The sequence below is a fragment of the Pteropus alecto genome, unplaced genomic scaffold (genome assembly GCF_000325575.1).
Source record: "Pteropus alecto unplaced genomic scaffold, ASM32557v1 scaffold33, whole genome shotgun sequence".
In the NCBI taxonomy this organism is placed as follows: Eukaryota; Metazoa; Chordata; class Mammalia; order Chiroptera; family Pteropodidae; genus Pteropus; species Pteropus alecto.
This window is the reverse complement of record NW_006435762.1, coordinates 2,396,536-2,424,171: the sequence shown is the minus strand read 5'-3', so window position 1 is coordinate 2,424,171 and position 27,636 is coordinate 2,396,536. Positions and strand designations below refer to the sequence as shown.

At 36.9% G+C, this 27,636-nt stretch overlaps 1 protein-coding gene across 5 annotated transcripts in view; it reads left to right on the top strand.

Moving 5' to 3' along the window:
• The window catches only part of MECOM (MDS1 and EVI1 complex locus), a 528,538-nt gene that overhangs the window by 230,077 nt on the left and 270,825 nt on the right, over positions 1-27,636 (top strand). For all 5 annotated transcript variants that reach the window (XM_015588564.2, XM_015588563.2, XM_015588565.2 and 2 more), the window contains exon 2: positions 27,458-27,636. This exon is cut by the window's right edge and continues 155 nt beyond it. In XM_015588564.2, the coding sequence (XP_015444050.1) occupies positions 27,558-27,636 (79 nt within the window). In that variant the 5' untranslated portion in view covers positions 27,458-27,557. The remainder of the gene's footprint in view (positions 1-27,457) is intronic.

Below are 27,636 nucleotides of genomic sequence, written 5' to 3'. Positions count from 1 at the left end.
TGCAAATATAATTCAAGTCAAAGTACTACGTTAGCATAGTTTTTGTCACGACTCTTTTTCTGATGGCCATTCTTTGGGTAATTTTTGTGCCAAACCATTTTGGATTTTGCCTGACATGCTGATGGCAGAGTGGTGTGTTCTATGTGCATGGAAAATAAACGTGAAAAATGACTTATTGTTGCTGTCTGAAAGCTCTTCAGTTTCTGAATTCTAAGGCAAATTAGGCCTCAGATTTTATTTTTGTAGCTGTAGTGTCAGTGAGTGATAAAAACTAGAATGTCTGAATTGGTCTGTATCCACACATATCAGAAAAGAGAATTTTCTTTTCACAAGAACAAGGTCAAGCAGTTGTTCAGAACATCTCACAATATTTCTCCTTCTCTGACTTTAAGTTACTTTCCTCCAGTAGTTTTAAAATTATAATCATCAGCTTAGCTGCAACGGGATGGATGCTCTTCTATCTCATGAATCCAGAGAAATTGTTAGCTAATTCAAATGGTATTTGCCATGGTCAGTGAAGAAAATTACCCTTTAAAGTGCTGCTAAAGTACTGAGAGAGTAGTTATGGGGGTTAAAAATGAATAGTTAAAAAACCATTCTTGCAATGCATCTGTTTGGAAAGTAAACATACTTAAAGAGAGAGAAGTAAAAAAAATAAAATATTGTGTCACACAGAGCTATTCAGTTTAAAGCAGGTGGAACCTTGAACTATAGGTAGCATGAGTGGAGAGTGATACAAAATATACCCACCTGTGGTTTGAGGCTAGAGAATGATTTTTTAAAACAATTAACTACCAACAATCGTGCCAACCACCATGTAAAAATCTTGCGGACCTGCTAAGTGATTTTATACAGAGAATACTAGTGATTCTTTTCTTGGAAAAATAGAAAATGCAAATAAAATAAAGCAAAAAAGAATAAAGATCATGTCTGAATCTCTGGAGGGATGTAGATTTGGGAATTGAAACACTTTCTTTTTGGTTTTTTTTTTTTTCAAGTTAGTCCACGAGATAAAGTAAATCAGCAATAGATAAGTTGCAATGATTGATGTAAAATTGAAAGGAACCGTGAGTCACTCTCTTCAGTTTGGGCCTGTAGGTTGTTGGTGAGATACTATTTGTCAAGTTTTACAAATGAGTTGATTATGACCCAGAGAGATGAGTGATTCTCCTACTGTCATATAACTAATATATGGTCGGGATTTCAAACCTAGATTATTCCCTCCTTCCCTTCCACACATGTCTGAAACCACACTATTCTTTTTCATCCTGTGAGGTTATTATTTAATATATATGGGTATCACTACATTTCTTAAGGGCTCACAGAGGTCAAAATGCCATGCTACAAGGAGCCTGGGATTGCCTACTAAGCCTACCCACTTTTGGTATTACTCAAGGCATTTTACCTATTCCATTTTAATCATTATAAAACCCTTTTAAAAAGTGTTTTTTTTTTTCCTTCTGTTTTCACAGATGAATAGAAACCTGAAGCCCAACCTGGTTAAGTTACTTGCCTGAGGTCGGTGGTTAGCGTATAGCCAATTGGGATCAAAAGCTGGCTCTGTTTATGTCCATAGCTCCTGCTCCTTTTATTATTTCTGAAATCTTTGTGGGAAAGGATAATAAAGAATAGGAGGCTGTGGTTGATAATTTCAAAGTTTTGATTATCTGACTAGAGAAAGACCTTTAGAATACACCTAAGAAAAATGAAAATATCAAGACCTTCAGTTTGGGGAATCCTGGGTCACTTCTTAGTGAGGACTTTTAAGCCTTGCTGTGTCGTTCTACTTGTTAGGGGTTTTCCTTTATTGCATATTAATTCCTCGTCCCTGCGGTATGAGAAATTTAAGGAGCAGGAAAGGGCTGTCTGGCTCAGTGGGACTGGGTTGCTATTTAGTCTGGCTGTTTCTTACCTTGCATGTCGATTGATCACCCTGCCTATCGTGTGTTGACATATTTTGCTTGCTGTACTGATTGTACATTGGGAGTGCTAATTCTTTTATTGGGTTAGAGTTCAAAGGTGCTCATCTGTCAGCAAAAAGTCTCTCATTTCGTGGCATGCTTGGCCTCCTCTTATATCTGTCATTTTAATACTGTTCTCAGAGGTTTTCCTCTTATTTCTGGTTCTAGTTCAATAGCAAAGATCTTGAAGGATTTTCCTTTGTAGTGGGCTATTTTGTACGGTTTTTGGAGACAGATTCTGCTCTTTGAAGATATGCAGACTATTGGCATTTCACAGACTCTGACCGAAGCAATGGAAATCACACCATATCCTGCTCTTTGATTTTAACAGCTCTGTTGGTTCATGTCTCCAAATTTTGGATTTTTCCCAAACATGGTCAATTTCTGAGACCAATAAATGGGTAGATCCCATCTTGGGTTTTGCATGTCAGTGTCATAGTATTCTGCTAAACATCAGGAAATGAACTCTTATAAAGAAGAGTCCCAGGAATGTGATTCGATTGTATAGAGAAATATGAAAGCTCACATAGATCCACATGTCTTTTTCATCACTTCTGTAGAAATTATAATTTAGGTATGTAAATGTTTCCATACAGATATATATAATATTTGTTTCTTATCCTAATTTTTAATGGGAATCATAAGTAGAAATATTCTCCAAAGTCATTATTTTAGATTATATATGATGAAGTATTCTGTAATTTGATTGAGGTATTTAAGATATAAGTAGCATGCCTTTCTTGACAAGATTGTAAATGTGTCGAGAATACATATTATTGTGGCTTATATTTCGATTTCTGTTTTTCTTACATGTTGCATTTAGAGGTTGATCAAAATAATAAAAACAAGTTTTATATTATAGTAATAATAGATTACAAAAATAATCTTTGTGACTTGGTGAGATAATCAATGATGACTAGCTTTTGCTCTAACTTGTTATGATGTTTTAACAAGTTAGTCTTCAACTTTCATACAAAACATGACTAGATCCTGATTTAGAGAAGTAGCTGGAGCTGGCACTTAAGCAACTGGGCCATCCTTTCAGAGCGGAATGAAGCAAAGCCAAAGAGTCTGAAGTCCCTTGTTGGAAAAGAAAGGAACGTGGGAGTTACTGTCAAATTTAATGAGTTTAATTATCTTTTGATAGTTTGGGTACTATAAGTGATAGGAGGTGATGGAACTATTGGAATAAAATTGAAATAGAATGGTTTAGAACATTATGCCTGGGCCCAAGCTGAGTGGGATTACTGAGGGACCATGGCTTAGATACATAAACTCTCTGAGTCTTATTTTTATCTGTCAAGTAAAGTTATTACCTATTTATACAGTAGGTTTTTTATTTTCAGATGGAGATTAAATAAGATAATGATATAAATGTGTAATACAGTGTCAGTCTAGCATTTAGTAGGTATCAGTTAAAGAAAAAATTTTATTACTTTTCATTTTCTTATTGATCTTATCTAAGCCAAATTCATAATATGAACTAAAATGCTATCTTCCTCAGCTTTCGACGACTCTTCTTAAATTTATATGCACTTGGTACTATGTTGATTATGGTGCAAAGCAAGCTATATAGATGTGACTCTTTCTAGGAATCAACTTCCACAATCGCACAGAGATTGATGATTCACAGAATGTGAGCTGGAAGGGACCTGAGGGGCTCTCTGCATTCAGTAATTTTACAGATGAATAAATAGATTCCCAGAAAGATGAAAAGGCTCGTTCAGAATTTTTTAGTTAATTAGTGGCAATGCCAGGAATGGGACCTGAGTTTCTAGAAGCCTTAGGAGTCTGTTGTCTTTATTTATTCACCTTTCTCGTTTGGGAAATAAAAATTATGTTTGTATAGTCTAAGAGTTGTTATTAGGAAGAACTATTTCAAAATATTGTAGTCTTTAAAGTGAACAGCTAATTAGAAAAAGGAAAAACCCAATTTTATGTGTGAGATGAATAAACATGAGCACAGGGTAGAAGTATGGGTAGTAGCCCTAAGCTAACCCATAATCTTCACCATTCTCCACACTCCTCTCCCAATTATTTAACTCCACTGACATTTTCTTATTCTTATGCAAAGGGCTGTGTAAACACAACTTCAAACCACTCTCCTTACCCTTATCCAATCATATTCATTTCATAAACTCTTGTGATATAGAAATTTTGGAGCCACTCCCGAAATGTAAGACTGATCATTCTAATTTATTTATGCAGATTATGAGAGATTTTATGAATTCAAGTGTTGGGATATTTGGGGTGGGGAGAGAGTTAGATATCAAATCATTGAAAGTTGGATCATAGTAAGCATTAAAAGAGACCAAAAGGTTATATTCTTTGCTGCAAGTACACCTGCTATATTTCTAAATATAGCTGATTTGTGGAGTTTTGTAGACATAAAGTACTGTTCATTCATCTATATTGATCTGGGACAGTTCAAGAGGCCAACAGCAGTCATTGAAACCTATAACCTTACCTGACAAAAAAATAATATGAATAAGTCAAAGACACCCCCAACTCATTAAATTAAGTAGTACTACACTTTTTTTTTTATGGCCTCCATTATTATAACAGAAAATTTTATTATGCATGTCTAGGTCTAGTTGTGATATTATTTATCTGGTATGAGCAAATTCTATAATTGTGCCTTTACCTTACAGAATTATGTCTCTTGGAGACTCTTCGTGGTTTGAGAAAGAGAGAGAGGTGAGGGTAGGGAATGAGGGAGGAGAGGAGAGGAGAAGAGAGGAGAGGAGAGAAAAGGTGAGAATGAGAGAGAAGGGAGAGGAAATCCTTTTGACTATATTGTCTAGCAGAGCAAGAGAACATTAGAAAAGCTGAGACCTGAAAGCTTCCATAAACTGTTATCTTCCCCTGGGAGAAGCTGGAATGGCCATTCCACTGTGCTATAACTCTGGGTGTTCATTAAAATTTTATTCAAGGCTAAATCATATCACTGAACAATGAGTGTGGAGGCCCAGATCTGTGTGTCAAAGAGAGGAGGCCATATCAGGGCCAGGTTGCTTTATTTAGTGGGGTCTGTGTCAGGCAGACAAGGGGAATGGGAGGTTTCCTTGGAAGCTTTTGTAAAGCTCTGTGCTTCTTCTGGGGGCTCTATTGGAATAATCAGGGGCCTTGGGAAATTCACACGGTTTTGGTGGGGCTGTGATCCATCATCATCCATCATACTTGTGCGCTGGGTGACTGAGGAGCCAAATACCAGGCCGGCGGGGTGGCCAGAGCCCTGCTCTGCTTGGAGCTCTCTGGTCTGCAGGGCAAGGCTCCAGGAAGCCTGGCAGAGGGAGGGGTGGAGGAGGCTGAAAGGAAACTAACCCCTGGATCAGCCTGCACTTGGGGAGCTTCCCCTGCCAGCAGTCCCCGCAGGCGACAGTCTAGGAACAGGAAGTAACTGTACAGCACTTTGAAAGATTTTTGGATTTCTTCAGCTTAATTTGTGTTTAGCTGGGTTTGTTTGGAGTTTATTTCTAATTTATTTTCAGTTTGGTTGTTTGTAGATCTTGACAATTTTTTTAAAGTTTCTGGATTGTTTGTTGTTTGATCTTCCTTCTGTGCGCATTTGTATTATGAGAAGAATTGGGTTTTGTCATTTCGAATAAGAAAAGACTGTGTCATAGTGTATGTTTATGTGGTGGGGGGCGGCGGGAGAAAGAAAGAGAGAGAGAAAGAAACGGAGAGGTAGAGAGAAACTATGTGTGTGTGTTTTGGGGGGGAGGTGACCAGTAAAACCTTCATTATATATTCCTACATCCTTAGCAACGTTTTTCAGTCTCTATTTTTGAACCTAGAAATAAATGTAGTTTTTAGTTTTTTAAAAAAATGTTTCAAATCTCCAGAATTAGGAGAAGGGTGTCTAGTTCTATAGAAAAGCATTTATTGCAATATGATCTCGTAGCCAGCCTGCTGGAGAGTCCTGTGTGAGTTTGGACTGCTTAGTAATGACGAATTTGGTCTCTCAGTTCCCAAGCAGAGAACTTTGGCAGCCAAGTGTGTACATTTTTACCCATCTTCCATTTTGTTTTTTCCTCAGTAAATCAGTCAGAGAGTCAAACCTACGTGTATGTACACATTACAATCAAACTTATGTCTCAATTTTATGATGTTTATCAGTTAAGAAAATTTACTTAAATTTGTCTTTTTCTGCTTCTTTTTTGGATCTGTGTCTTAATCACTCAAGCTTATGTAAATTAATATAAAGCCCCTGCTATTTTGTTTTTTATTTGGCTTTATAATATTTCCTTTAGATGACCATGCAATGGTAAAAACATGCCTTCCCTAAAAGGGGTTTATTGTCATTTTCTTTTGGATGATACAAATGAGTACATAAGATAAATGTATCTTCCAGTTTATTCTTCCTTTTTTAAAATATTTTTTAAAATGAAAACCCAAAGCAGAATGCCTGGAAGTACATTGCAATTTGACAAGATTTGCTTTGTGTGCATATGAGAAAATACGACTCATAAAAAAAGGGAGTAGAAGAATGTATGTATATGTACTGTGACACTATTTTATTGGTATCTATTGCACCCATTGCAATGAGACTCCTGGGATGTTGGACCTAAATTAAAATAATAATAAATAATGTTAAACAATCATAAATAAAACCGAACTCCTACCCCCTCTCTGTTTTCCCTTTTCTCTCTCTCTCTCTTTTTTTTCCACTAAGAAAATATGCAACTAAATAATACAAAATAGATCATCTACTTTGAGGGGAGGAGGCACATGGGCGAGGTACAGGTGGACGGGGAGACACCCATATGCCTTGTGGATTAGGAGTTCTAGGCGAGGGGAAGCAGGGAAGGGCACTGGATTGAGAATGTTGATTTGCAAGATTTTCTATATATTCACTGAATGGATTTTTTAAATGATGTAATAATTTCCATGCATTACATGTATTGGCATCAAACTGTTTTTTTCCTCTCAAAGTTCTTAAGTGGGGTGGGGGCAAAGTTATATATAAGTCAAATTTTAATAAATTTCTATCAAAATCATTGAGATAAGGAGTTGTTTTGGTGCCTTTCCCTGGGAGAGCAATATTAAGCACGGAAAGGGTTGTACATCTGGTAAGCGCTTCTTAAAGCCTAGTACCTGAGCTAGGATTACCAAGATATATTGAACAATTTACAGTATAGGAACTTAAAGGCGATCAACATTTAAGACTATAGTTACTAATTTGAAAGAATGAGGCTTGCTACGGAATCATCTCTTAAGAGTCTGCCAGACCTAGTGAAGACAGCCTTGAATGCCTGGCATTTTCTCTATTTGTACCTGCAAGAATGACATTGTTTTCTCTTGTCCCCATGCTGATCTTTTGATCTTCATGGAGTCTTCCACTAAGGGAAAAGCCCCTTGGTTCTATAGTGCCCTCATTCTCCAGGTACCCAGAGTTTTCTTGTTGCCTTCCACCTGCCCATTGTTCAGTTTCCCAGCCTTTCTCTTCTCATCCTCCATTCCCTCAGAGTGACAGACTTCACTAATCACTGATAAACTAACTCATGATATGTAGTATATTTGTTCATCAGGGTTTAGTTTATCCCACCCACTCCCTCACTAAATTCTCTCAATTTTACTTTTCGAATCTCTCCTATTCTTTGTCCTCCACCATTAGTTTTTTTTTTTTTTAAAGCCATCACAATCTCTCTTAGACTATTGAAACAGTCTCTGACAGGCTCATCTGCCTTCCATGTCATCTTTCTTAAATTTCTCCTGTTCTTTGAATCAGAGTGATCGTTAGAAAACATATCTCTGATCTCTCCATTCTCCTCCCTAAGATCATTCACTAGCACCAGATACATTATAGGAGAAAGGCCAAATTCTAGGCTATGGCATAGAGGCCTTTGATTATTAGGCTTCTCACTGCCTATTCTTCCACATCTCTATCTATCTATTTCCCACTATAAATCAGGCAACACTGAGACTCCCTTAGTCTTATGCAGATGATAAGCTGTTTCATACTTCCATACTGCTCAATATGCTCTTTATCTTCCTGGAATGGTCTCTCTTCCCTAGTCTTTACTTTGAGAAATTCCTTGGAAACCATCTTTATTCTTCAACACCCTTTTCAAGTGTTACCATCTCTGGGCAGCTATTCTTAATCCTTCTCACCCTCAAAATGAACTCCTTCCTTCCTCCCCTGCACCCTGCACATAGTTTGTTGATCATGGCTACTATATTTTATTTGCATGACTTCCTCCTCTACTGGACTGTAGCTCAAAACGACAGGAACGGGGCCAGTCCTTTTGGCTCCTAGAGTGCACACTCAGGGTCTGCATATAGAAAAGAGCAAACTATCAATGGTCAGGAGGACACTTGAAGATGGTTTTGCCTTAAACAAAAGGACTGATGTTAAATTGAGGAAAATTTCAGGAATAAGAACAAGCTTAGTCAAGGATACATTTTTTGGGGTAGGAGGACCAAGCTTAAGGCAGGTCCGAGTCTACCACATCCACAGGAGCTGCAGGGAGGGAGTGCACATGCATCACGTGTTGTCTGGGGTTTGGCAGAGTGGAGACGTCAGTGCTGATGGTGCCCAGATCCCCGCACTTAACAGCAGACCCCATAGGTTATTAAAGCTGAGAGACTATCTAGGAAGATTAGCTGGAGGAAGTGCTTTCACCGTGGAGCAAACAGGCAGTTGCTTGATTAGTGCCTCAGACATGGTATGGAACTATGGTGTTGGGTTTCCATCTGAACCATTACTAAGATATTTGAGATCTGGAGCTTCAGTTCTAGCCTGACCTTGCATTTGATTTCTGAATCCATACGTCAGAAATGGGACTTGCTCACTTCTCTCAGACTATGTTTCCCAGTGGTGAGTTTTGTGTCCTTTGTTTCTAGACGTTTGAAAAGGATGCTGAGAATGAACCCATATGGTGTTTGTTTAGATGGAGAATCCTAAATAGCTCCTTGTACTGGGAGAATACAGTAGCAGATATATCTTACAGTAATGTGTTTTAAATCAAAAGGGCTCCATATTTTCCCCTGTGTTTGAATGTGACATTCTTGATCATTCCAGACCCACCTGTCTGAGAACACAGGAATCAAAAACAGGAGTCACTCTCAAATTTCACCTCTATTTAATCCATCACAGAAACATACTGGCTTTTCACTGTATATATATAAAAAAACACACCAGGACATTTAAACAAAGTGACACAGATCATCAGCAGATCAACTGGGAATGACGGCTCAATCAAACAAATGTATGCTGAGAATTTCCACAGGGCAGCCCTTGCAGCAGCCAAGCCAAATTTGTTTAGTATACATGAGTTAGCTGCTTAGGAACATTTGCTATGCTGCATGCCAGATGATGACTTTTCTGAGTAAACATCCATTTAGCAACATATACCCATCCATGAAAGTGTTGGCGTGATTTTGATCTATTCTCTTGAACTCCTGAAATTATGACTTCATTCCACCGGCAGCCAAGTACCAAACCCACACATGCACCATTTAGGCTAAAAAAAAAAAAGCGGGGGTGGCGGGGGGTGGGGAGGGGAAGCTATACACTTATTTCAAAATGTAATATTACCACCCAAAAGGTAAGAGAAACTCCATAAAATTGACAGGCCATTTCACTTTTCTGGCAAGCAATAAAGCAAGCATCATTAAAATGGATGTCAGATTACAGGGCAGGGAAGCAGCAGGGAAAATACCTACCTTGTTCTTGGTATTTGAAATAGCATGTGGCATATTTAATCCTACCACAGTCTAAACTTAAAGGAATTTTTTTGGAGGGGGGTAGGGGTTTGGGAGCTCATTTATTAAATTGAAATTTTAGAATTGGATCCCAGCTAAATAAGAACATTTGAATTCTTCAGGAATGGCCAATTACAAATTTGTCTTATAATTAATTCTTGTATTCGAGCGATTTCCTTTTTAAATGGAAGTCTCTGTTGAGCACAATCTTTAAGCCCAGAACAAATGAGTAAAGTGTTTATAAAAAGCACAGTAACAAAACCCAAAACTTTCTGGTAGAATTTTCAAACACTGTGCTTACTCTCACTGGCTGTTATGAAATTCAGCTTGTCTTGTGCAAGGTTCAGCCCAATGCTCCGATTTAGTAACAAAAAACCTCTCTTCCTGATTCTTTTTAACTAGGGAATTCTCAATTTTAGGGGGGCATTTTCAAACAGAAAGCTTGAGAATTCACTTTTTGGACCAAGGGGTAATTATCTGAAATTTGTTGGAAGAAATCATTGCTTACAAATTTTAACTGCCTCTAGAAGAGCTCTTGGCAACTATCATTTGCTTGAATGAGTATTCTGAATGGTCAGTAGTTTAGAAATACCCTAGAAAATAGCTCCTTTCCAGTGGTGGTGATGACTTTTGTGGATAACAGCTTTTTTTGAAATCTGTTTAAGATTCTGAGCTAGGTGAGCTACAAAGTACAGCTTTCAAAAGTGAAACCCCTCATAAGTAGCATTTTCTAAAGTTGGTTCAATTTGAATTTGAGCATCTACTCTATTCACAGCACTGGAGGGAGGGTATAAAGAGAATTGAGACATATCCCTTGTCCTCAAGTAGCTGGAAATGAAAATGGGAAAATACACGTGAAAACGATGAACTATAATAGCACTAGGGTGAATGACAGAAGGTTATGTTCTGAGGTATACTTTACATTCTCTGGGATCTAAAAAGGAAGGTGCTCACACTGGGCAGGTGGTGGACATGGAGAGTGGCAACACTTAGCACATGAGGTGGCATCAGAACTGGACCTGAAATAGTTTTAATGTATAAAGCTTAAATGCTCTACCCCGTGAGGCCTTCCTTATCTAAAATTGTCGCCCATCCCCACATTTCAAACTGTTTTCTTTTCTTCCGAGCAGCTAAGACTATCTCATATTCTCCATCTATGCATTGTTTCCTTTCTCCCTCTTCCAGCCAGGCTGTAAGGGTCATGAGAGCAGGGGCATTGGTCTTGGTCACTCCTCCATTGCTGGCCCTCAGAACAGAAGAGGTCCTCGCAAGAGAGTAGTGCACTGGAAAACAAGGGAAGGAGATTCTAGATCAGAAGGTTGTCAAGGAAAAAAACACAGAGAAGCCAAATTCCACAGGATATTCTTGGACACAGAATAGATTATTGTGGCTAGATTACAAGATGCATTAAAGGCGTAAGATGGTCAAATTCAGTATGAGCAATCACAAAAGGACCTTCTGAGGTATCTAGAAAGCTCTAATTAATTTTTAAGATGAAAATCAATGAGCTCTAACCCTCCCATGTCTTTCTAAAATGAGTATCAATTTTGATAACCCAGAATAAAACTTTCTTGGGAGAATGGCACACCGTTAGCAGCATACATTCACCCATGAAAGCAGTTGTGTGATTTGTTCTTTAAACCCTTTATCTAGGGTTTTGAAATGGAATATAATGAATTTTCCTATTTTAATTATTATTAAAGTGCCATCAAATGTGGATAAATGGATGCCAGTCTTTAAGTCCATAGAGAAAACATTAATGCAAGTGTACACAGGGCTTTGGTGACTTGAGTTGGGACAGAATAATCTCAGGGCAAGTGGGGATTTGTTGTAAACAAAAGATTTTGTTTAAATATAAATAAAAAAAGAAGAACAATAACCTGCCATGTTCTCACATGTATTTACTCCCGCAATGGTAAATTTTATATAGTCTCAAGAATACTATTTATCAAAGCGGCTCCCAGGTACTGGGATGAACCAGAAGCTTTCAAAGTGTTGACTGATCACTCTTTGCTAGCAGCTCACTAGGATTACACAGCCACTCCAAAATCAACAGCCTGGAAGAAAATGATACGAGGCTTGGAACAAAGGCTGGAATGTTAGTTTAGTAACTGCCTTACATTGCAGTAGATATGCCAATTAATATTCATAAATGTCTAGAGGCATGATCAGGTAAGAGTACAGAATGAACCTCAAATGACAATTGATTTTCTATCCCCAAAGGAACCCTGGCTACTCCTCAATTTTGCATAATAAAGCTTTGAGGGGAACTCTGGGTGGGGTTGCCTGTCTCTCTAACGACCTACTGAATTTCTTCAAACATTTGGGAATGTTCTCAAGGTATTTTAATGTATGTACAACCTGGGGTACCTGTCTCCATCTTCATTCATCAGCCCATACCTAGGAAGTGTTTTGGAGGTTCACCAACTGCACCACAGTAAAGGAAGAGGAACAAGACAGTTCTTTGTGTTCTTTTATCTGACAGGTGTTTCAAGACACACATTTTTTTTTTTTTTGAAGTGATGGAATGGGGTGTTTGTGGGAGGAATTAAACTGCCATCCCCAAGAGACAGAGATAAATTAATCCCATGAGTTTTTTCTTCTCCTCTGCATCTTGGGCTGAAATCATGGAAAAAGTTTGTCATTTCCCATCATAAAATACTGCTTATTGTTCATTGGCCAATAATTCCTCTTTCAAATATAAACCTTCCTCCAATCTTATTCAGTCCAGGCTATTTCCTGCATCATCATAGAAATCTTGGCAGGGGAACATTCTGGAATGAGCTCATCTTTTTATACCATGTCAGTGACCACATTGATCTTCCTTTACTTTTGGTTTCAGCAAGTGTTTATTGAGAGATTTATTGATAGGAGAGTGGTAGAGGATAAATTGTTCATGAACTATTTCATCATCTTTTATTATCTGAATGCAGGTAGATCCGAAGGACACTGAACTTTAAGAGTTGTCACTTAAGACCTAAGGACATAAGAATTTTTCCTAATAATAAAGATAATGACTTTTGGCATTTGCATTTTCCTGTAAAGTTTACAAGAGATGCTCAAATGTATTATTTCTTCTGATTCTTACTACAATTTTGTGTCATAAGTATTTTAAAAACCAGTATTTTCTAATAGAAGTATAAGTGTGAGCCATATATTAATTTAAAATTTCTGGTAGCCACATTAAAACAGGTAAAAAGAAACAGAATTAATTTTACTAATATATTTTATTTAACTCATTATATTCAAAATTGTATCATTTCAGTATCTAATTAATATCAAAAACTATCAACTAGATATTTTTCAATTTTTGTACCAAGTTTTAAAAATCTAGTGTATATTTTTAAATTTACAGTATATCTCAATTTGAAGTGGCCACATTTCAAATGCTCAGTTGCCACACGTGTTTAGTGGCTGCTATAGTGGGCAAAAATCAGATTGGATAAAGAAGCTGAGGCTCGAATAGGTTAAGGAACTTTCCCACGGTCACGTAACTAGTTAGGTATAGTCTTTTGGTTTAAACAGGAATTGGCTAGGGTCTGTGGTTTACAGATTATCCGACTTAACTATATCCACATAAATGTGTAAATTTACTTGTGATATTGTGGATTGAGACCATAGAATAGGAAGCTGGAGATATGGAGAATGATTCTATCATATATATATACATATATATATGGATTCTTTACTGCTAGTTCCAGAAATACCATAGAATTTGTATTTTTAAAAATAAACTCCATCTGAGATTCAAATGCATAGCCTAATTTGGAATAGCTGCTCTGGTCTCTGAACTCCTTGAAAGCTTATTTTTGCATTTCTCCATTCCTATATTTATTTATTCATTTAACAAGTATTTATTGAACATTCGCTATATACCAGACACTGCGTTTGGTGCTGAGGATACAGTGATGAACTAAGGAGTCAGAGTCCCTACTCACATGAAGCTTACATTCTACAACCTACAAGATATGGCTGGTTCATAGTACCTGCTGCAATAAATACTGGAGGAATCAAATTTAGTTGGCTGTATTTGATATTGATTTACCAGTCTCCCTTCCTGGAGGACTCAGTTAAAATCTTGAGGAAAGGACAAAAATATGAGTTACCTGTGTAGGGACTTTTTGTCTAGTTTTATTCCTTTTATAATAGATATATTTGAAGAGATTGCTGTGGGAAGAGGACATGATACAGATTCTGAATTGATGTCATTTGGTTAAATTCATTCATTAGCATCTTGAGCATTTGGGGTGGTGGGGGGAGAGAGAGAGAGAAAGAGAGAGAAAGAGAGAGAAAGAGAGAGAATGAGAACAAGAACGCACACATGTATGCACAAGCATGTGTAGAATCAGCATACACATTCCTGTCCTTAATCGGGACATTTTTACTGCATTCTTAAACAGACTGAGGACACAACTTGTGTGATGCCTTTGGCAAATGTATGTTAAAATTTTCCAATTTAGAGAAGGAAGAGGAAGTACCACTCACTACCTCCAGTACAATTGGCTTGCTTTGGCTGGTGTCTTTGTGTCAGCAATTACACGTTGCATTATTATTATGAGACAGAAACTTCGCTGGATACTGGAGGTTCATCAGTAAATCAGACACCCATGTTTTCTCCCCTCATCACCTTACAGTTCGGTGGAGTTTAGGTGGAGGTATGCTTTAGCAACCATTCCCATTTAGGCACACTTGAATTTGATGTGTGCCAGTCGCGTGATGCTTTTATGATTCACCACATATTTACATAAAGTTTTTTTGTTTGTTTCGTGTGTGTATTTTGACTTGAGGTATATAATGCTGTTTCTTGGAAGAATTTATAATGTGATTCTTTTCTACCTAGAAGAAAGTCAGCTCAGCTGATTTTTCTTCAGCCAAGTATTTTCATTTGACCCTTTAAGCTAGCTAAACTTTGAAGAAAAATGCAGATATACCCTACTGTTTGAAATGGCATGGAAATCCAGGAGCATTAATTTAAAAATTCATAAATCCTTTGTACTATGCAAATTAATGACCTATAACCTTTTTTCCAGGTGACTTATTTTGACTTAACCATGTCCAAATAAATGTGTTTATTTAGGAGAGCTCATTGCTACCCAAAACTGACATGTTAAGCATCTCCCATGGCTCATAATATGTACAAGGGATGTGGACCACCCTCTGTTTTCTCATTATGCCAAATAATGGAAAGTGGAAATCACTCTAATCCTTTCTTCTGTGTCTGCTGTACCTCTGCAAATATGATAAACTCAATCCAATTAAAAGTCATTACCTTTCCAAGGCTTGGCTGCAGTCTATAACCTTTTGTTTCACAATCCTTTCGATTATCTGTCTTCATCACAAGTAGAATTTTTAGCCATCTTTCACTTCAATTTTCTGTTAAAGAAGAAGAATATCACTTTTAGTGTAGAATATTGTAGTCCTTGTTTTCGGTACCATTCACTTAACTCTGTGCCATGGAGCTTTATATTATACTATATTAATTCTTCCTGGGCATTTGTTTTATCTCTCTGACTAAATTATAAGTCCTTTGAAATCAGCAATTTCACTTTATTCTTCTTAGTAACTCCCCATGATGCTTTGCATATAAAAATCTGGTTGACTAACTAGAGGCTTGTGGCAAATGTTGGATCATTGTTGCTAAGATTTAATAGTGGTGATGAGTATTAAAAAGTTGAAGGAAGTAGATCTATTAATACAACAACAGCAAAAACAACAAAAGCGACAACAGCACGAAACTTTTTAAGTTACGGTGCAATTCTTCCATAGACTTCAGGTATTTCTCCTGCCCCATGGATTTTCTTAACATTACAGATTTTTGATAGAATTTGAAAGAATTACCTCCTTTCCATTTTTTCTATTAAGCAGTCATAGTTTACCTAGGTTTACATACATTGATCTACAATATAATTGAATCAGCAAGCATCTTAGATGTCTAGATGAATAAGCTGATTATTTTCTGGTTTCTTTAGCTCTGGGATTCTATCGTGCTATGAAAAATGGATATTTCAATCAATTATCCTGATGTTTAAGCAATATGATGCCAAAAGATTTTTATTTAGCTTAACTAGCTTTGCTATAACCTATTAAAACAAGCATTTTGCTAAAGAAGATTTATTGGAAAAAAATGTGTATAATGATCAGCAAAAGCACAAAACAAAATCACTGACATTTTGTTTATTCTGAAGAATAATACCTGGATCAAAGTAAGAGTAAATTTATATAATGTTGGTATGAATGAGCAGCACAATATTTTATGCACATACTACTAAATGTGAAGTTACAAATATGTGGGTTTGGGGCATTCTTTTTTACAAAGCACCTTGATGAATAGCTCCTTTTTGAACTTTTTTTTTCACCATATAAATACAGCTCTCAAGATTTGTTTTGCTATGTTGGCTTTTGATTAAATTACTTTGACTGTCATAGGCATGTGTGGACATTATTAGGGAAAGGACTATCATTTATTTAGTGTGAGACCCCAGAAGTCAGTAATTCTACTATTTTCTCTGACGTTCTCTTGCTTTTAAATTGGAGTGATCTGGCCAGTCTTCCCTCTGAATACACTTTTCTCAGGTCAACCAGAATTAGCTCTGGTCTGTTTGGCACGTCTTTCAATTCAAACTGAGAGATAGATGTTGTAGTTTAGGCCACTTATAGGTTGGTGGGAGTTCCATTGGCATCAAGGCAGTCCTACCTGCTTCATGGTAGAACTTTTGTCTTTCTCACTGAGATAGACCAAACAGAAATACGTTCTGACTAGTTATATGACAAAGAAACCATCCATTTCTCCATGCAGTTTTCTCTTGGCTTATTTTGTAATGGAAATGTGGGCGATGTGGTTTTACTATCTGATGGTTTCATCATTTTATGAGTTATTGAGAAGCAGTGAGAATAAATAATCCCTATTTTGATCCTAATGTTACTATGAAGAACTCTGTGATTCTCAGAAATACATGTGAACGACAAGTGCATTTTCATCAAGAATTGAAATAAGAAGTTTGTTCTTTAAAAATTTAGAACACATATAATTTTACTCAGTCTAAGGCTAGGGGTTTGTATAAAATTGGCATGCCCAATTGCAGTTACTTACTCTCAGCTCTTAGCAGTCATCACTCTTCCTAACTGCATCTTAGAACTTATTTTATTGTATTGTCATATACCTGTTACCATTTCTCTTCACTACTCAACTCTAAGCTCCTTGAGGACAGAAAATTTATCTTATTCTGTCTACATCTAATCTTAGCAACTTATATGGTTCCAGGTACAAATGGTACTAGATAAATATTTTGAAATGAGTAAATGAATAAGTCTGAGAAGTAGCATTTTGGCAAAGAATATTGCTCCAATACTCCAATCATTTAATTTTCCTTTTAATAGAAAAGACTATACTTTTGTAGTGTAGCCACAAAATTTTAATTGAAATGTGCAGTTGAAACATTTAAACAAAACTGGTAAAGTCTGGGACATCTATTTAATTCTTCACTTTTCATACTATGGAGCCTACCAAAGATTTTGAAAGTCAAATGTATATTTATTCCACAGAGGAAACTTTATCAACCAGTGCAAAAGTTTACTGGCACTAGCTGGTGATATAATGCATAGTTTAAACCCTGTTAACTGCAAATAATTTTTCAACAGTGTTTATGATTGTGGCAGAGTTTAGTGAGGCAGAAGTACAGATAACATAAATATTTCAACAAAAGCCAATTGTATTGGAGCCATAAATAAATTAGACCCAGTTTGTAAATAAATTTAGTTTTTGCCAGCAAACATTTATAATCCTCTCTTGCTGCAAATGATAGTAATTTATATAGAAGAGGTCCTAAATGCCTTTCTTTAAGAGTCAGTTCTCATTAGGAGGCAGTGCCTGGTGCCCATCAAGTGTCTTAGACTGTGGGACTCAATTAGACATGAAGGATACTGTACAGACCACCTAATGCTACTAGTTATTGTACATGTTGATAATGACAACTTCCAGAAACCGTATACATAGTTTGGTAGTCTATGAAGTTGTCATATTATATCATTCCCTTAAATACCTAGCTTGTGTTACCACTTAGCAATGTTGAAATTACCCCCTCTCAGATCATAAGTGCTATTTAGTGTATGTATACACATATGCATAGCACATCTGTTCATATTTTTCTGAAAATATTTTTGATCAAAGTGTATAATGTCTTCTCAATTTTTTTTCCAAAACACCATCCATTATGTTTTTTAATGACATTCCATTCATCCCCATGGTTTTTAATGATTTTATATTTAAAACAATGTGGTGTTGGGAAACTCAACATGGGGGTCTTTAGAGCTTGGAATGGGGACATAAAATTGCACTCGTTGGGACCATCTAAACTTATTTTACACTGGAGATATTATATTTGCAATGGGGTCAGAGTCTGAGCTGAAATTAGCCAAAATCAAGAAACTTTCCTCACAGAATCGCTTTAAGATCAGAAGTCATTATTGTCTGTTACCAAGGCTTGTGAGAACAAGGACCTTTGTTCGTTTTCAAATAAAACCTAATTTTGATACTCTAACAAAATTTCTTTTGCACACTCTCTGCTCCTTATCAAAGCAAGAGTGTGGTTAGGTTAGTGTTCTATTGCTTGTTCACATTCCTTTTTATCAGCAAGCCATTGCTACTACTCCCTCTTCTGCCAGACATGCATAATTATTTTCTTTTCTTTATGGAGGATTCCTGGCTATAAGAAAACTCTTCCGTTTTGTAGCAGTAAGGAAGGGTCTGTGTCAAGTCAGCTGTGAGAATGAATTTGAAGTTATGTTTATACTGTTTCTTTAGTTCTCCTGCATACCTATGTTTGTTTACTATGTGATGGAAAGTAGAGCTCCATCTCATTTACTTTTTGATCTTCACCTTTGTGGGGTTGTTTTGCCCATTTTCACCCAGTTTATATTAGAATTACGTCTTTTTGTTACAAAACGCACTTTCCCCCTCTCCTTCCTTTAACTCGTAGCTCCTGAGTTTTGGTCTGTCCTTTGGAGGCCAGGAGGATCTCTGCCAAAAGCCACCAAGCCACACTTAGGTAATTATAATAAACAAGTTGGGGCTCTCATTTCACATGCAGAGCTGAATGAAACAGAGCTGTGGTCAAAGGGCTCTCAGTTGCTCCTCCATTAGCAGTGGCACATTAATGCGCCCTCATGCTCCCTTCCCCCCTTCAAATGTGTTTTTTAGGAAGCAAATCAGGTCACTCTTTAGCACGAGAAGGGCTACAGCTTTCTTCTGAAACCACCATCAACAACATAAACAAATGAGAGGTAGTAAACCACACGTTCTGCCCACACTTAAACCACAGTCCTCACCAGAGGGCAGTCTACTTAATGTGAGAATAACAGCCCAGTTTTATAAACCTCTACTGGGAATAAATTCCAGTTTCACTGGTTAGAGCAAAGTTAGGCGCCAGAGTACAGTCTCTCCTAGGTTATGTGTTAGGAGAGACCAAACCAGTTCTCAAAGTACCTTCCCAAGAAATATGTTTTATAAGGTTTTGGTGCACCAAACTTTGACCATCCTTTGTTTTCCACTATGCAGAAGGGGGATTGTTTGATTGGAGTGGGCCTAGGGCTGAACTTGTTGAGTTGTGCTTATTTTATGGAAGGGAAAACAGGGACCCCAAAGAAGTGATGTCTCTCAAGCTCTGACTCTCGAGGTTGCACTGGACACTGGAGACATATTGCTGAATGCCATGTCAAGGCTTGAGCCACTCCTGCTTTCCCCAAATGCAAATGGCATAGTTTACAAGCCCCATCTTAACCCATATGAGAGCTGTAAAATATTCTCTATACCTTCCTGATGCTGATAGACTTCCTTTCTTGACAATGGTTAGTCCTCAACTAATGTGTCCAGCCCTAATGTGTTCCCTCATCAGTAAATTCCTGCCTGTGATAGTCTTTTCTTAAATACCTGTTTAAACAGTAATTTAGATAAGAGTGTCCCATTTGTGTGCAACAGGAAATGCCTGCCTTCTTTTAGATACGCTGGCAAATAATTACTGTAGATATGGCTTGAATGCTGAAAGGCTGTACTCTGGTCGTTTCGGACTGCCTGAGGAGTAACCACCCAGTCTGCTGTGACATAATTTCAGGGCATTTCTATTTTACTCTAAATGAATCTGAAGGAAAATCACTTTGGGGATATTAAAAGCTGATGAGAAAAGCCATCGTCAGGTCAAAGGTTGCCAAAAGTCTCTTAAAATTTTGTATTGCTTAAAGAAAGTCAAGGCACATAGTTATAATGTGAAAGAAACACTATCTGATGTGTGATAAGTCTCTTCTTACCTGGTAACTCCAGTGGGCATTGGTGATCATGGCTCCCTAACAATAGAATAAGCCAAACATTAACCAGGTCATGTTTTTCCTTGGAGTAGTGCTCACGGAACTTTAATGTTCTTATTTTAGCTGTTTTAGATTCTATAAATAGATACCAGAGGACTTTATTGATACCTTAACTATGAATTTTCTAGAAATTTCTTTCTATAATCATTTTTAAAAAGCTTGGTTCCATCTCTGAAGAAGAATATTTGGAAGTGGTCAAACCTATTTCAGAATGTCCCATAAGCTACCAGTTTAATTCCCAAGCCATACTTGTTTAGTGAAATGTCTGTAAAATTCCTAGGAGGGTGGAGAAACTCTTAACCAGATTTAAAAGCCACAGGATAAACAAGAGGTATGCCATATCCTATGGGACGGATAAATGTCTGCTCATTGATTTTGTTCCTTACTTTCAGTTCATGTCATTTTTTTGCCATCTCCCTTGTTTATCTCCCAACATTCTTCTATGTTGGGAGCTATCTTTTTGATAGCCTATAAATGTATTTTTAGGAAGCACTGGGGAAAAATATTCCACAAGGAAGAGATGGAATAGCATGGCACAAGGAAGTAGCAAATACTAGAGGTGCAAGGAAGCTTAAAAGGTCATTAAAAAAGTTCCATGTGCCGAGATATGTTGATATGTTATTTCACAAAAATAATGGTCTCTAGCAATGTGGATTCTACAAATGCAGTCTAGTGTCAAAAGATCCATGGAGATCTATTTTCTTCTCAACCCTCTCTGGAGTCAGCACATTCTGAAGACCGCGTCTGTCAACAGCTTCCCATTTCCAGAGATGCCTCTATTTTCTATGCCTATACCTCTGGACCCTGCCTATTGTCCTTCAAAGCTAGTTTAAGTCAGTTTTCTGGAAATTAATTTTCCTTACTTTTACTAGTTTCCTTTATTCTTTTCTTTGGGATCTTAAATTTCATTATCTTGGGGCCATTCTCACAGAATATTCTGCTGTCCAGTTCAGAGCCTTCTTCTTTGTTCTGTTTGAGCATCTGGCATTACTTGGACTCCACCCTTTTCCCCAAGCCGAGCTCGCATTTATTGGCTATGTTGCTGGCGCAGAAGAGCTGGTTGCCGAGGTCCTCTGCTTCCTCACAAACATGCCGCTATAACCGCTCTGGAATTGTCCTAACAAGGGAAGAAGAGCATGTCCGGTTTGAATTTGGGAAGGAAATTGATGTCTTCCCCCTCCCTTCCCTGCCCCGCTGTTAGTAGGCACCGATTCATGGGCTCGTGTTCATGTGCTCACGTCCTACCAGGAAGTCCCTGGTGGGGCTTGAGGTTTGGCAGTGCCTTCTCTCCTCCTTGAGCTGGGCACACATCCTCAGCTCTCAGCCACGTGTAATCCTTCCTGTCTGCTTGCAAGCTGGGCACAAAGTACTGGCGCTTGGGCCCACCCTCTTCTTTAGTAGCAATTAACCTTTACTACAGAGCTTCCTTTGAAGTTGGCTCATGTTTTTATTACAAAACTGCAATGAGGAACATAATGGGGGGAAATGTCTAAATTTCTGAGTTACCTAATCTGTTCAATTCCCTAGCTGGTCTCCTCCTGGCAGTTGTTTCATGTAGTTATGATCTCAACCAGTCTGCCTGAGATCTCAAACCATGTTTCTGTCTCAGCCTATTTTTAAGATTAGTGAGCTATTACACACACACACACACACAGCAAATGCACATGGATGTATTATATGCATATGTGTGTACAGCTGAGAATAAAGAACTGATTTCTTGTTTAATGCCTACAGAAATCAGTCTTTATTGTCAAAGTATATATATATATATATGCTTTTAATATTATTTTTAAACTCTAAATATTTTCTATCAATGAGCTAATGTAAAGAGCAGAGAAAAATATATTTATGTTAGTATCACTGATGATAATGCTGAGTGATAAGTATAATGACAAGGACTGAATTGCTATTAATGGTGAAACTCGGGATTTTGAATGGCATCTGCCTAGAAGATTTGCAGTTAAACTAGGCAGAGAGGCCAAGTGAAACAAATGACGAGTTATATAAAACCCACAAAAAGAAAAGGCATTTTTAGGCCAGCCTTGCAAATAAGAACCAAAGAATTATGAGTGAAATGGCATTTTTTTTTTCTAGCCTGCCGTTCACAGGAGCTCAAATAAATGAAATCATTTTTCTCTGCTTTTCACTCAGCAGTAAATCATGGGTAATCCAAGGCTTGTAGAAAAGCAACTATGAAACTCTAAGAAAATACTAGAGACTCTTCTTTCTTTCCCCCTTAGGATGGGTAAGGAGTTTCTAAGAAAATTATAAAAATCATGGAGGAAAAATAGACTTCGTTCCATAAAAGTTAAAATTTTTATACAACAAAAACTTCATTGAAAAACTAAATGATAAATGATTTACTGGAGAAAGTAGCAAAAATTATATCAAAAGGTTAATTTCTTTATCATTAATAAGACAGACCAATAAAAGCCCAATTAAAAATGGACAAATACAATGAACAATGAACAACTTGCAAAAAAGAAAAAGAAATATGAATGACAAAAAGTCTCAATAATCACTAAGATGTGAATTAAAGTGACAATAGATATGTAATCTTTTCCATTGTATTGATAAATTTTAAAAACAAGACACAATAATAAATGCAAATATGGTTGGTAGGAATATAAATTGATATATACCTTCAGAAGGCAATCTATGTATACTCACTATGCTGTCTTATAGGAATCTACCCTAAGGAAATTAAAACGGATGAATATAAATATTTATATAAATGAATTTAATTTCAGTTGTATTTATAGTATCAGAAAATTAGGAGCAACATAAATAAACACTATGGAAATAGTTCACTCATTGTGGATTCATATAATTGAATATTATGCAGCAAGTAAATGTAGTTTCTGAAAAATTTTTAAAAAACATGTGTTTATAATAAAACATCAAGTGAAAAAGCAGAAAAACAAACTATTTACATAATATAGTCACAATTTTGAAAAAACAAACTAACTTTAAAACACGTCTTCAAAGAAAAAAGTGTTGCCTAAAAGTTAAAGGGAGGACTGGATTTAGACACCTGGGTTCTAGTTTCAGTTCACTTGGGAGAAACTCTTTAGCATCCGTGAGTATCAGCTTCTGGATTTATGAAAGATTATTTTTTTTACCATGGTTTTCTCACTGCATTGTGAGCATCAAAATGATAAGCTATAGATACTTTTATGGAAGTAGTTATTATAGGCATTATTTCTGAAATTTCCTCTTTGCAGATTCTGATTTGTTTTCAAAATGGAAATCACCTCAAGTGGAAACCTATGTTATTCAAAGAGTCACAGAAAGAAATAAAATCCAAGTGTGTGCTCTTGCTGGGTCTCCAAGGATATTAGAATACTTAAAATTTGAATTGAAGAGGTTGATTTCCAAGAACATTTTCTTAGTTATTTGCCTCAGATCCAACAATAAACTTGTCTTTCTGTCCTCACTCAGTTAATAACACACCTAAAGGATACACAAAGCAAATTCCAGTAGCAGGCAGCTCAGCTCCAAGAAGTAACAAGGGTTATTTATCTTTATGGGACCACTGATGAATTTAACATTTATTACCTGATGCTTACCTATTGTAAATGTGCCCAATCTGTCAGTGTGACATCTGAGTAACGCTTTAATTAACTATAGTTATAGCTCAGGGAAAGGATCTACCAATTTTTTTCTTCAATAACAGAGATTTAATGGAGATATGATAATTGAGGTAGTTTGTCACTTAGATGAAATGTTTTACCAGCTTTTTGGATAGTTCTTGAGTAACCTAAGTGGAAACATGAGTTTATTTTGGTTATGCAAATATTTAATGCAGTGTGAGAAACTGCACTTGCTGTTGAAAATTTCATAATGCTAGATTACATTGAAATATTGTTGCATGTTTTGATATGTAAAACTCAGCAGGTTTATATTTCCTTTTTTCGTTACCACAGCCCTTTTTTTAAATTGAATTCTGATGATACTAGATTAACAGTGGCTTGAAAACAAATTGCCTGAGTTTGCATATACATTTAATGCCTGCATGTGTATGAATAGGACCACAAGTCTTTTTCCTGTGTTTGCTTGACCTATATAAGTTGTTCTCTAGGTTTAATTGAATTTTTTTTTTTTTTGCCATTATAAGCAAAATCGCATTCAGGCTTTAAATTCAAATTCTTCTGTGCAACAGCCTGGACATTCATGTATATTTTGTCTCCATAGGAATTGAAATCCAAATGCATTTATTTAAGTTATGCATTGGTAGAGTTTGCAGATAACTCAAAGGTCATGGGTCAGCTATGCCAGTGGGAGGGCCCAGATGGGTTTGTCTCTATCCTTTTTTGAGATTTGAGATAACTTTGATAGAACTGACAGTATGGCTGATTTAACCCTTTGAGGAAATCGGGGAAATTTTACTGCCCTTTAATGGATAATTACTGGAGGAAGTAGTTCTATTCTTTTGGATGCCTGTTTGTTTCCTGCTGTCTAAGTGGACAAGTCTATAGATTACACAATGTCTTCTAATATATAGCACTTACTTCTCGAGATAAACAAAATTTTCACAGTGAGTGATAAACCCCTTTAAGAATATGTAAAATAACTGCATTTGCAGTAGTTAAATTTTACAGTTCTAGGAAGATTTTTTAAATATGATTTTTGCTGTATTAAGAGTGCTAGTGAAGTTTTGGCTCTTCAGTTGAAGTACAAAATCTCCCTGAAGGATAAAATTAGATAGACTTTATCAAGGGTGTTAGGACCCTAAAGTATATTTCTCTGATAATATTTCTTTGGGGCATTATTGCAATAATTTCTTTTGACACTTTGGAGAAATGTTTGTAATCGGTTACATTCCATTTCTATGGGTATAAGAGTACTTGCTTTTCAGGATCAAAATAGTTTCCTATATTTGATAGAAAAATATTGGTTTGGTTTAATAGGTCAATAAAATTATTTATTAAGTTAGTTATCTATTTAATAAGTATTTATTGAGCATATTTATGCAGCTCACTTGGAGACTTCCTAAGAAGTGTGTTCTCAGTCTTCCTATCAAGGGCCTGTTTCTCAGCCAGGATTGAAATAATCATTCGTATTAAACTCTAAGTAGCAATGCACAGTATTATTCGATCATCAGACTGAAGGAGAAAATTATGTAAGAATTCAAGGAAGGGGGATACTTATGTTAAAGGAGTGGCGAGGGGACAAGTTGGGACTTGACTTGGGAGGATGACTAGAAGTTGGATGGGCAGAGGAGCAGAGATAGGGAACCAGGCAGAACCACAGAGTAAATGCTCACAGAGCTCAGAGGATAGGGTTAAGCTTATTCTAGCTTGGGGCCTCCTATTGGAGAGTGTTGGGAATTAGAGAGAAATGGAGAATGGTTTTAAAATGAGAGAGATTTTATTCCATGACTAAGAAATTTAAATTTTACTCGTGGACATTGGGAAGTATTGGAGACTATAGCAGAGGAAAATAGGTGTGCCAGGAAGATAAATCTAGCAGGCTCAGTGTTGAGGGATACTGGAAAGAGGCTGGAGGTCTGGAGACCCAATTAGAAGATTATTAGAAAATTCAGGAATGAAAATATGGATTGAAAAAATGGGATGAAGATAAAAGTCTTGCAAGAGGAATAGACAGCATTTCATGACTGAATAGATTGGAGCATGAGGGTGAGGAAATGTCCATGTTGTTTTAGAACCTTGAACATGAATAATCAGAGAAAAATAGTATTCTTAATGGAGAGGGGATGTGGGCAAGGGACTTGGTTTGAGGGCAGATGATAATGTGCAAGATTTTGGATGCACTAAACTTGAATAATAATGAGCTTGTATGTTGGGATCAAATGTCTCATAGGTATAAGGTTGAGCCCTGGAGTTCAGCTCTGTGCTTGGTTTAGATGGAATTACCTCATTGTTTGAATCAAGAACCAAGCACTTCATTAGAAAGATACTTTTGCATGTACTATCACTTTGCATTTCTCAAAACTTACAGAGGAGTCAGTGCTTGGTAGACAATTGTTATGAGTGTTATAGTTAATTTCTATAATGAATCAGATAAGGAATTGGGACTAGAACTCAGGTTTTCTACTCTCTAGCTCAGTTTTAAACTATCTTGGAAGACTAATAATTCATAGAACTGCAGGGTTGGTAGAATCTTTAGTCTAGTCACCAACCTGAAACTAGCATTCCTCCATATTATTCCTAACTTGCAGTTATCTAGGCTATATTAGGACCCCTGGGTTGGTAACTTAAGGCAATAAATTTTACCTTTGGATGACTCTGATTGAAATCTATCTTCTTCTAATTTTAACCCATTTTCTCTAGTTCTCTCCTTGAAGGTCTACAAATCAAACAAATCAGGCATGACTCTAAGTCCATAATCTTAGTGGACAAAAAACATATATTTATTTGCTTTAAAATAACTGAAATCCCCTTCAACTGGTGAACTGGTGGGAATTCAAGTTCAGTTTTATACTTTACACTTTCCCCACACCCCGACAAGTTCCGTAAGATCTTAGGGCCTGACATGGTATATTCATTTACTTCAGATGCTTTGGGGAGTTCTTAGAGCCCTAATGCTGAGTGTCCCGACTCCCAGTCACTCTCCCTTGCTGTCCCTTCTGAGGTCTTGCCATCTCCCTCAGAGCACTGCTCTATGCAGAGGCCCTTTCATCTCTATCACCTCTCAGCCTGGAGGAAATCCACTCTCTTTTTGGTGCACTCCAAGACACCCTCTTCTCCCTTTCCCCTCTGGAAAACTCACCTAATTTCTTTAATGATTTTAACTTTTACAAATATCCAGCAGAATCACTAGCTCCATGTAGCTTTAATTCTCTTCTCTGTGTAAGTCAGTGAGGCAAGAAAATACCAAGGGCTTGGTGATGTGTTTGAAATGGGAAAGGAAAATAGAGGAAGAATGAATATAAATTAATATTCTGATAAATAATCCTGCTGCACAAATCTAAGCCTTGTTGCACATGGCCGCCTTTGGAATCTCTGACAACTCTCCTGCAGTTCAGTCCCAGATACCATTGCATGATACGACTTGCTAATACATTGTAAAATGCTGTCAGCTCACAATTTGGGATGGTTTGTGGGGTTGTAGGTACACATAAGTTTATTTCTTAACTCTGTTTTATTCAGACAGGTAATTAAATTACTGATTTAATTTCCCAGATGAGTAATGGATTGAGATGACCCATGAGAGTATTATCAACAGTTAAAGATTAGCACCTTCGATTTATGGATTTTAATGGATTTTATGGATTCACTGTAGATAAACCAAAAAGGCAATAATCCTTCTTCTCTCATCTATGAATAATAGAGATTTTAATGCAGACGTATTTTAACAATGGCCCGCCCTTTTTTATCTTCAAAGAACAACAACATTATAAAGTGACTACTGAGCTATGGAATTTTGTCTCTTCTATATTAGTAGGCATTCATGAGGTTATTTATTCACAGGTAATGAGTGTGTATATGGCAGCTACCCTGAAATTCCTTTGGAAGAAATGCCAGATGCAGATGGAGTAGCCAGCACACCCTCCCTCAATATTCAAGAGCCATGCTCTCCAGCCACATCCAGCGAAGCATTCACTCCAAAAGAGGGCTCTCCTTACAAAGCCCCCATCTACATCCCAGAT